The sequence below is a fragment of the Panicum hallii genome, chromosome 6, assembly GCF_002211085.1.
Source record: "Panicum hallii strain FIL2 chromosome 6, PHallii_v3.1, whole genome shotgun sequence".
Lineage (NCBI taxonomy): Eukaryota > Viridiplantae > Streptophyta > Magnoliopsida > Poales > Poaceae > Panicum > Panicum hallii.
The window spans coordinates 42,191,468-42,202,731 of record NC_038047.1 but is presented as its reverse complement, the minus strand read 5'-3'; the positions used below and the strand labels follow the sequence as shown (position 1 = coordinate 42,202,731).

At 52.7% G+C, this 11,264-nt stretch overlaps 2 protein-coding genes across 2 annotated transcripts; both read right to left on the bottom strand.

Annotated features, from left to right (window-relative positions):
- Positions 1-221: 221 nt before the first annotated feature.
- On the bottom strand, positions 222-2,171 carry LOC112897095. The gene is made up of 3 exons (XM_025965294.1): positions 1,885-2,171; positions 788-862; positions 222-692 (listed from the first exon to the last, which is right to left on the bottom strand). Exons 1-3 carry the CDS (start codon positions 2,053-2,055, stop codon positions 639-641), a joined length of 300 nt encoding a protein of 99 aa, XP_025821079.1. The 5' UTR covers positions 2,056-2,171; the 3' UTR covers positions 222-638.
- A 1,091-nt stretch (positions 2,172-3,262) lies between these two features.
- Positions 3,263-7,764, bottom strand: LOC112896992 (3-hydroxy-3-methylglutaryl-coenzyme A reductase). Its single transcript, XM_025965148.1, has 4 exons — positions 6,659-7,764; positions 6,152-6,333; positions 4,734-5,080; positions 3,263-4,170 (listed from the first exon to the last, which is right to left on the bottom strand). Exons 1-4 carry the CDS (start codon positions 7,579-7,581, stop codon positions 3,928-3,930), a joined length of 1,695 nt encoding a protein of 564 aa, XP_025820933.1. The 5' UTR covers positions 7,582-7,764; the 3' UTR covers positions 3,263-3,927.
- Positions 7,765-11,264: the final 3,500 nt, after the last annotated feature.

The window sequence follows — 11,264 nt, the reverse complement described above, 5'->3', positions numbered from 1 at the left end:
GATTAATGCTAAGTGGAACAGCGCAACTAATGACTAGTAACATAAAAGCAGCCACAACTTATAAAACAAAATCATCACCCGTACTTCTGAGAAATCTAGTAGGAACTAAGCCATGAACCGTGCAACAAGTGAATAAAGCCATAACATAAGCCGATATCAGCTCAATCTCATCGCAAATTCAGCCAAAAGCTCATGGAAGGTCATAGGCAGACAGAGTGGGGTCAACAAGTTCGTCTCCACTGTCAGCGAACAACGGTATTATTACTCAGCACTAACAGTATGCCATAGAATAAACGTGTAGTCCCTGTCATGGTGTGCATTGATACAGTAATACATAAACATGTCAACATCCAGATCTAGCTATCAAAAAAGTATAGAAAAGTTCCTCTCCTTTTTTTTCTATTCTGAAAGCATTTACACATCTCTCATGATCTGAGCAAATACGACAGGCGATGGTGACAAATTACTTCCTGGAGCTCAAGAACTCAAACTGTGAAAAACTCCATTTACATGGCTAGCACAAAGCAACAGTTCCATGAAACGTTTATCATTTAGCCACCAGATATGCAGAAAACCATTCCTTGCATTGTTGCGCATAAATGGGTGGCACGTTTTGGTACAGGATGTGCCCAGAGTAACTAATCTTCAGATTTTGAAGGCTCCTTTTTCTTCCCGTAACTAAGGCCAGTATCCTAGTCATCACATGCAGAATTAGCACAGGGAAAATGGGAAATAAGTCAATAGCTATACAGCCTATCTGCCAATAACATATAATGGATGTAGCTACCTGTGGATCAGGAATTGGTTTCCGCTTCTCAACATAACGATAAGGATCCGAAGCAGCAGCCAAAGCAGCTCGCTCCTGGAGTTAAAGGCATATAATTTCTTCAGTGAATGGACAAGGTGATAGCAGTGCAGCTCTGAAGTAATTTTGCCGTATCCACAATCAAAATATTCTCTGAGGAACCAACGACACACAGTTGAATAAAGTACACAAAAAAATGATAGCATGTGACTACATGATATCAACGCTAAGATATACTACATGATATCAACGCTAAGATAAAGAAAAAAACACTAACCGATAGACTATCAGGTGCAACGAGAGATACTGCAAGAAAAAGGGCCCATTTGGTTTATCAACTTTATCAAAGCTAAACTTATGCCAATTGGATGCCATACCAAAGAGCAAAACAATTAAACCACACTTCAGAACACAGGTTTGGAGTGTGGAGGGCTCAGATTACAATTGCAGATTGTAGTTTTACCATCTTTTTATAAGCTCTGTGTGTAGAAGAGCTGCACAGAATTGTAATGTATGAGAGAAACACCATCATTTGCCCCCGATGAAGGGTACTATCCACAATTCTCCTGGTATCATATGATACAGGCGCCCCATTTGCTGCAGCACTACCTATAACCATTACACTACTACAAGAGCACCACTAAAGATTCATAATTTGATTCCCCAGGGAATAAAAACTAAATTAAGAACTAGCCTCCACAGCTCCCTACAGCCACAAGTAATCCGTGGTTCCACGAATCCTCATGTCTTGATTTGGCAAAGAAATAGGAAAACTTCGCATCAAAACCAACCCCAGCGGCAACATTTTTCCAGCAATCCAATGCATATTTACCAGTGACTCAGTGAGCCAAAACCTCTCGGCGCCTAGAGCTACCGAAACAGTTAACAAACTGCTGGATTCAACAGTTCGCCGGGTCTAAAACGAGCAGGCGCGGCTAGATCGATCAACAGACGATAGCAGCCGCTCGTGATCTGATGGCAGCAATTCCACACTGACCCAACTAAAAGTCCCGACTAGTGGCGTAATCCGAATTAGCCGAGAGGGAGGGAAGGGCGCGCGAAGGGGGGTAGGTCCTCACCTCCTGCTCCTTCTGGAGCTCGCGCGCGGGCTTGACCCAGAGGTAGTAGGCGAGGGTCCCGGCGACGGTCCAGGAGGCGAGGTTGCTCCACCCGCGGAGCCCGCCCAGTGCGTTGCCCACGAACGAACGCGCGTTCCCCACCACCCGGCCAAACCCGCTCGCCGGCGCCATCTCCCCCTCCCCCTCCGCTCCGCAAGCGCCGGGACCGACCGGCCGACGACGCCTCCCCGACCCCGACCGCTCTCGCCTTCGTGTCTCGAATTGGTCCGCAAGAAAGAAAAGTGGGGAATGGGAGAAGGCCAGAAGGGCACTGCGCGAGGCAGAAGCAAGTCATCATCTGGGCCGACCGGCCCATGTGCACGTGTCCAGTCGGCCCGTATATGGGCTCATTATTGAGTGAGGCGAGTTACAGAGGCCCATTAGTGGTTGTCTAAAAAAGGCCCGTTAGTGGTTGTCACAAAAAGAGGAGGCCCATTAGTGCTATCTTTATTACATTTTGAACAAGGAAAAAAAACAGTGGGACGAGCGGAAAGCCGGAAAGGCCTTGATGGTTCTCAAACTTTGCAAGGCTACTCTTACGTGTCCGTCCAGACGAAACGGGTTCCCCGGCAGGATCCCGGCCGGCGGTGATGGTGATCTGACGACCCATCCTGCCGGAAGAGGCTTACGACACTCGGACATGGGTAACCCTAACAACCAGGGGCTCCGGTTCCGGCTCGTCACACCTTGCCCGCCCGCCTGCCCCGTGCCCACGGGCGCGCCACGCAATCACGCACCATGCGCTCGGGCCGGCGCGTGCCCGCGCGGCAGCGCCCCCCGGAGCAGGAAGATCACCGGAGATCCCTGCCCCCAGCGCTCGGCCTGTAGCGCACGACCTGTGAACTGTGATCCGCCTGCCTGCCTTGCTGTCCTCCCTTGGCCGGGAGCTCGGCGCCCGGGTGACAAGTGGACGGCATGCGCGGACGCCGCAGAGGCCGCGGCGGAGATCCGGGGATCCCAGAACCGGCCGGCCAGCCGGCACGGCCATGTGCCCGTGCCGGACGGATCCGATCTGCCCACCACGCCGTCACATGCGGGCAGGCCCCTCCGCCGCTCGCCGGACCGAGCAACTTGAGCGCCCCTGACCCGGCGACCGCCCCCACACACGCGCAGAGAGAATCTCGGTTACTTTAAGCCGCCAAAGCAAGCGAGACGGTGATGGCCAGAGCAAGGTGATCTCCATGTCCGTCCAAGTCCAGCCAAGCTTGCTGGGGACGGGCACGTGTGAGGACGCCACCGGAGCGTCCGGTGGCAAAACAAAACCGCCGATGCGGAATCGGGCGGAAACAGAAAGCTTGGGGTGCTGTTGCAACCGGAGAAACGGACATGGAGTAGGAGCTCCGGAAGGGTTAGCCAGTGGCCATGCTTCCCTTTATTTTTTTAATTTTTATCTCACAACCACATCACCGGATTCTCAACACGACAGCGTTCGATTGCGAAAACGGATCAAACAACGAGAAGAGAGAAGAAAATAGTTACAGATCTGAAAAGGGAACAGAAAAAGGTTCACAAGCAGCTGCTTCCTGAAGCAAGGGGGGAGAGATCTACAAGGACCTACACCAACAACAACACAACACTACTTTCTGCACCAAGGTGGTCGAAGCTTTATGAACACGAAACACAGAGGAGGTTGGTTAGCTCGCTTCTTCGGTGGTCAGCGCGCAGGGGACGGCGGCGGCAGGGTTTCATGACCGAGTTGGACGGGCCGGCCACGGTGGCCGGCATCAAGAAAGAAATGGGTCAGCTCCTGAACAAGGAGCTGGCCAATTCACAATCTTGAGGGTTTCGCTTGATGCACACTGTTCGCAGCTCACTTGATGTCGACAGCGAATTCTTCTTTTGGCTCTTGGGAAAGTGACCAGATGTTAAACAACCTCAGCCCTGTCCACACCCAGTCCCTCCAACCCTACCTCTGCGCTTCCACCGGACATGAAAAACTTATTCCACGGCATTTTCACTATCCGGATCCGTCCATTTTTCCCCTGCAACGATCCAAATCCAGGATCAAGGCACGATCTTGGTCATGTCCTTGCTGGATCTGTTGTACTTCATGTGGCTCTTCACGAGCTGGCCGGCGGCGAGCGCGGACAGGAGGGATAGCTCCCCGGCGAGAACACCGCCAGCCACCACGGTGGCCAGCAGCCTCGCGTTTGATCCAGGAGAGTCCCGGTTCGCGCCTTTCACGCCGAGGAGGTCTAGGCATGCTGACTGGGAAGCCAGCTGAGTCCCTCCCCCAACTGTGCCCACCTGCATTTTCGGAAACATTCAGAGCATGATGAACATTGTATGCTTGGAGCATAATTTCAAAGGGTGTTAAACAAATAATCTGAGATGCCTTGATACTGGGTTATGCCATCATAATCAACAAAGAAAAAACACTGCAATAATGTGCCTCATCCTAACATCATCATAAGAGACGAGATGAACAGGAAATAAAAATAAAAGATTCCCTTCTCTTGGGATCAGAAGAAAAATATCCTTTGGGATCAAATCAGATGACCATGCGGACAAAGAAATGTAACCAAACCTAATACATTAAATAAACTCTTTAAACCTAATTCATTATGTCACCTTTTCTTTATGAACAAAGGAACTTGCTAGATGGAAATGCTCAAGAGATTTGAAAGGTCAATTATTCATGGAAAAGGATGCGCAAGTATATAACCCATTGGGGACCATAAGATACGTGCAGAACATTTGTTGCAAAACAAAATCAAAGTGGGACCAATCATAATGTAGACAAAGCATATCACCAACACAAGACGCAGATATGCTAGCGCTTTCATACAAACAAGGGCATTGTTGCGTACCTCGATAGATGGCATCGTGACAGAGATGTGAAGATCTTTTCCATCATTTATGGATTCCAGCATTGTGATGCAGTGAGAGCTTTCTACATTCTGTGCGGGATCCTGGCCAGTGGCAATGAAGATGGCTGTTACGATATTGCTCGCATGAGCGTTGAAACCCCCAAGAGCTCCGGCAATAGCAGAGCCAGCAAGATTCTTGATCATGTTCAGCTCAACTAGTGACTGCACATCAGTTTTTAGAACCTTTTTCACCACTTCCTCCTTGATAACTGCCTCACAAACCACAGACTTCCCACGCCCTTCAATCCAATTCACAGCAGCAGGCTTCTTGTCAGAGCAAAAGTTACCTAATTTGAGGAGCGAAAGATATTGGTTATCTTACGAGAGTAACATAAATACAATTTTTTTCTCTCGAATACGCAGGAGAGCTGCGTATCTTTGTATTAAGAATAACATAAATACGCAGAAGATATTGCTTGGGCGAGAGTAGTACTAGGATGGGTGACCTCTCCTAGGAAGTCCAACATAAATACAATTGTAAAAGATGTTCTGAGCTCTTGTAACTACAATTATGTACGGTTGTTTATGAACACAATTATTCTTATGACCAGCACAAGTCATAGCACGCAGACACAATTATTCTTATGACCAGCACAAGTCATAGCACGCAAAGCTGCCAACTTGGTAATGGTGAACTAGTGATGCGCTGGCTTTTAAATATTCTTTCTTGTGTTTTAAAATATTATGCTGATGAAATCAGGCTACCAGTACAGTCAAATAAGAAAAGCATGGCATATCTAGGATGCTAACATGTGTAAAAGTAGCTTGTGTGCTTTCTCCTGAAGACTAGTAGTATGCATGACCATCAAGAAAAGCTAGTTCCTATTCAGAGTGAGTTTTAGTCAATACTGTCAAAGTCAGTATTGGTTTATGCGCAGTAAACAGGACATTTCGAATGCTCTTTCTGTCACTCCTACATCCTATCCATAGTGACGAGCAACACAAAAATGAAGAAATACAAGAAGTACATATGTCATGCCATGTTGGTTTCACTGACCATCTAAGTTTGAAAAGGCAGAGCTGAATTGAACAAGCCAATGTGTTGTGCGCAAGTATCCCTCACTAATTCGATAGGACAAGTAGTAGTTGGTACTAGTATTTGTATTACCAGTCTTTATACTCATTGTTCACTAAAGACCATTCAGCATGGTCTGATTTCAAACATGATGGCGTTTGCAGGCAAGTAGAAGAGCAAGTGATGAAGAATTTTAGGGGCCTATGCGCACTTTACATTAAATGCGACAAGGAATTTAGGATTTACTAATTCACAATCAAATAATGCGCTGAAATTTGCAAGCAGTCAAGTGACTCAGGTGAGGCTATTCAACTTATCCAAAAAGCAGGAGAGCAAAGCGAACCTGAGATACTAATGACATCCATGTCAGGGAAGTCATCCTGAAGGAAATCCAGCACATTCTGCACGCCCTTTGAGATCATGTTCATACCCATGGCGTCCCCCGTGCTGCAGGTGAATCTCATGTACAGGTTCCTGCCTGCCATCGCGCACTGCACACCCTGCAGCCTAGCGAACCTGCTTGACCTGCTCATATTTGATAGTAATTAGTTCCAGCAATCCAACCATCACGTCATACTCATATCATCATTACATAACAATTTCAAAACCTTGCAAACAGAGAAACTACGAGATGAGAAAAAAATGTGGTTTTGATTAAGACATAGGTGTCTTCCACCAGAGAGCCGTATCGTCGAACATAAGTTGCGTGCTAATCCAGTGCCATTTGTCGCACTCCGGACGCACGAGTCAAAAAGGCCATTAGGATTAAACGTACACAAGCAGTTGCGGCATCAGCACGTAGACATAGCTATCAAGCAATTTTTTCCTTTTTTGAAGTTTCGGAGTTCACCTGTTGAAAACCATGGAGAGCGTCTCGAAATTGTCAGGATCCTCGAGGAATGCCCTGACCTCGGCGGCGCGGCGCGCGGTGGGGAGGCGGGCGACGGGGGCGCGGGTCATCCCGTCGCGGAGCACGACGCTGGTGGCGCCGCCTGACTCCGCGATGGCCTTGCATCCGCGGTTGGTGCTGGCGACGAGGCACCCCTCGGTGGTGGCCATTGGCACGTAGTACCTCTGGCCGTCGAGCAGGAGCGGCCCGGCGATGCCCACGGGCAGCTGCACGTACCCGACCGGCAGCTCGCAGCACTGGCCGAGGATGGAGGCGTAATCGAAGCCGTCGAGCGGGAGCCCCTCGATCTCCCTCCCCGTGATCCTGCGCACCGCCTCGCGCCGGATCCCCGCGGCGCGGCGGCAGTCCCCGAGCCTGGTCTCGAGCACGTAGGACGGGATCTTCCCGGCGACGACCGCGGCGACGATCTCCTCGTCCTCCTCCGGCATTTTCTCGGGCGCGGCAGCGGGGCTCCCCAGCAGCGTGCACGGGGCCGGCGCCTGCCGGGCGGGCGGCGCCGCAGCGGGAGGCGGAGCCCCGGCCCCGACGCCCAGGAAGTCCTCGTCCTCGTCGCTGGAGGAGACGATGGACTGCACGAAGGCGATGCCGAAGAAGCTGAGGAGGTAGATGAGCGAGGCGACGAGGCCGAAGATGGCGAGCATCTCGGCGAGCCCCACGGCGTGTAGCGGCGTGGAGCTGCGGATCTTCTCGCGCCACCGGCGCATCAGGTAGGCGAGCGACGCCGCGAACAGCGCCGAGAAGATGAGGTTGGTGTGCCGGATCGGCAGCGGCAGCGCGTCCCCGGCCTGCACCCTCGGCTGCCGGGGCGCCGCCGCGGCGGGGCCGGCCGCCCCCTGCTGCCCCACCTTGCGGCGCACCTCCATGGCGGGCGGCGCTCACACTTGTTGGTCAACGAGTCAAAGGCGGTGGTGCCAGTGGTCGGGGGGTGTTCCGGGTGGGATGGCCGCGCCGCGAGCCGCGAGGAGGTTGGGTGGAGGAGGCCGGCGGAGGAGCGGCTGTCTCGGGGCGCTCCTCGGGACGCGGGCGGCCACGAGGCCGGCAGCGGCCGGCGCGGGCCCTTTTAATAGCGCCGGAGCGGGAGGCCCCCGCAGCCAGCCCACGACGACGAGCGGAGCCCGGTGCGCTTACCGCACGCACGGGGGCCCACGAGGCCACGAGGGACCACCACGAGGTCGGGTCGGGCCCGCGGCGCGCCGAGGAGCCTCGCGACGCGAAGCGAGCCGGCGTGGGCCCATCGGCCCTCAGGCTCTGGAAGCGTGTGGAGGGAAGAGAGAGAGCCCACCGTGCTCACGCATTTTTCAATTTATTTCATGTTTTTGCTGGACCGGAGTTTGTGGAACGATGCATTTTCGCACGAAAAATTGAATCCGTGGAGCGGAGCAGTTCCACGCAGATCTTAAATTAATCTAAAAATACTAGCTTGTGCCACCGCACGACGAGGAAGCTTGATTTCATTTCTACTGCTACTAGTATATAGTATCAGTATGCATATGTGGTGAAGTCACTGGTTGGTGTCCACCTCCAACTATCGCTCCTAGTTTGAGTTTCGCTTTCACTAGATACTTTCCTTCAAAAAGAAGAATTTTACTAGAGCATTTTTCTTAGGGTACAGCGACGACACCAGTAGCGTCTCCGCGTGACCGTGAAGGTGTTTGGTTGCGAGCAGTAAAGTTCAGTGCTTATCCTGTCGAATCTTTGGATGCTGATTAGAAAGACTAATATGGGGTAATTAGAAAATTAATTATATAGATAGAGTCTAATTTGCGAGATGAATCCATTAAACCTAATTAATTTATCATTAGGAGTTTAATAGATTCACCTAGTAAATTAGTCTCCATTTGTGCAATTAGTTATATATTTAATCTATATTTAATACTCCTAATGATAAATTAATTATATAGATAGAGTCTAATTTGCGAGACGAAACTACTAAACCTAATTAATTTATTATTAGTACATATATATTTGCTGCAGCACCATACTATTAAATTATAAACTAATTAGGTTTAATAGATTCATCTAGTAAATTAGTCTCCATTTGTGCAATTAGTTATATATTTAATCTATATTTAATACTCCTAATCCTAATTAATTAGTAACCAAACATTTGATGCAACAGAGATTAAATTTTAATTCATGGAAACAATCACCGGAGGTTCAGTACTCAACAATTTTGGATCTCGGGCGTTTTGATGAGACGGTCGGAGGATTGATTGATCTGAGCTTCCAAACAGTAGTACAGTACCATGACTCTCTCGGGACCCCGGATGGCTACACTGCATGGCAATATTTAATATGCACGCGTACCACGTGCGTTCGTCCTCTACACATGCACGCACCGGTGGCGACGCGTCCCGGATCTGGAGTCAAGCCTGCTTGCGTACTACGCGCCTGCCTCAAATCGATCGTACGGCTACGGCTCGATCGCAGGCGTGTAATGTGTAGAAGCAGCTATTTCTTTTGAAAAAAAAAATAATGAGGCGAAGTTAACCGGCGAGCGAGAACCGAGGTGGCTGCTGTAGCCACAGCCTCACCTAACGCTCGCGCTGACGTAGTGACGTCTCCACCGCCACAACTGACACTTCCCCCCTGGGCCCTGGGCTGAAGGGAGTCGAAGGGAGGCGTAGCGGCATCATCGTATCCGCGGGTAGGCGGGATCCAGGACGATCCGGCCGGATCGACACGTTTTCCGCGTGGCTGCGATCGACGGCACCGTGCGCCGTCGCCGTCGCCGTCGCGCTATCCTGGCCAGCAGTTCCTGGGCTCCCGGCCGGGACCGGCGCCGGTTGCGCCATCGGGGCCCGTCTGGTTTCACTCACGCATCCAACGTGCATTCGGCGGCACACGAGCGCGCGCGCGCGCCGGCCGCTGGCCGGTAGCCCGGCGGCGGCGAGGGTCGCATGGCGGGCGGGCCGGGCATGCATGGATGGGTCGTCGCGACGCCGCCGGCCGCGCGCGCCTGCCTCCAACGTGCGTGCCGTGCCGATCCTTGTGCGAGACCGGCCCGACGACGAACGAGATAAGCCCCGGCCGGCACACGCGTCGCGGTCGGCGGCGTGCGGCGTTCCGCATCATGCATGGCATGGACGAGTCGTACGCCGCGCCGGCCCGCCGTCGTCCCAACCGCCCGTGGCCCGCGTACGTACGCTGGTACCTCTGGCCCTCGCTCGGCCGTGTCAGTGTCATACTGTCAGCGCAGCCGGCCGGTATGGCGGCGGCGTGCGTGCACCGTGCACGGGTCGGTTCGGCGCTCGTACACAACTTTTCTTCGTGCTTGATTCACCAATGGCGCCCGGCCGATCATGCAGCGCCGGCCGGTGGCTGTTGCACATCGCCCTGCTCCGTCAGTTCGCCCGCTTTGCTACGGTATGGCCGGCCGGCCGGCTGCCGTCCTCCCGGTCGCTCTCCTCGCCCGTTTCGACCTGGCGAAAGCGTTTTGGTAACGGAAAAAGGGAACGCAGTCTTCACGTGTGCATGCATCCTGCCAGGGTGACGGGCGGCATGGGCTCGTTGCTCCAGCTAGCCACTGATACACGCGGCTGGTCCTTGGCGCCGGATGGGATGACCACGGACCACCTAGCGGTGGCGCTCCCAAGCAACCGAAGGGCTAGCCATGCTGGGCTCGTGGCCGGCCGACACTCGGCGCCTTCCCACGGTTTCCAGGAGCGTGGGTATGTATCAATGCGTGCACCTCACCCGACACCTAGCTAGCTAGGTGCAGCGTACGGGACCACCACCCCTGACGCGTGCAGGCAGCTGGGCGCGGGCGGGCGGCGCGTCTCCTCGTCGGACGTCGGCGTGCGCGGCGGAAAGGCCTTGCAAGGACGGCCGGACGCGCAACCATGCCCGTGTTTAGACCCGCCGCGCCGCCGTCCCGGCAGGCGTCGCCAGCTTCTGCTGCTCCTGGCGCGGTGGAACGTAGGCGTAGCACGCGCCCGCCGATGCCTTCCGTTTCGCCGCCCTGGGCCGACGGCCGACGGCGAGAGCAGCCGGAGCGCGCCGTTCCGGCAACAGCTGGCCGTGCCCAGGCGAGACGTGGTGCAGTCAGGACGTGACACGCACGGCTAAATGCGCGCGATCACTGGTCGATTGATTATGTACCTGAAAGTGTTGATGCACCGACGTTTTTCTTCCGAGAACGTAATATTAGGATATCTTTCGTCTGCAAAAATTTCTTACTATAAATACGCGCGTACAATCTATTTCTATAAATATATTCGAGAGATTGAACTGCCAGATCGTTTTCGAGACACACATCATGTACCTGTGCCGAATCGAGAACTTGAACTAGATGAGCAGATTTCAATCCTTGAAATTTTGCCAGCTGATTTACACGCTAAGTTCGACGATGCACCGGTGTTTCATAACTTTCTTTTTCGTACAACCGAGTCCCCCGTTTTCTGGCGTCTTGTGAATCGAGTGGCTAATTATAAGCCCACAGATACGTCGCCTTGCACTTGGACAAAGTACTGATGGTCTCTCGCGGCATCAGTCATCACTCTGATGTGCGCGTGGTTGTTGGCCGTCAGTCTCGCACGTAAACGAC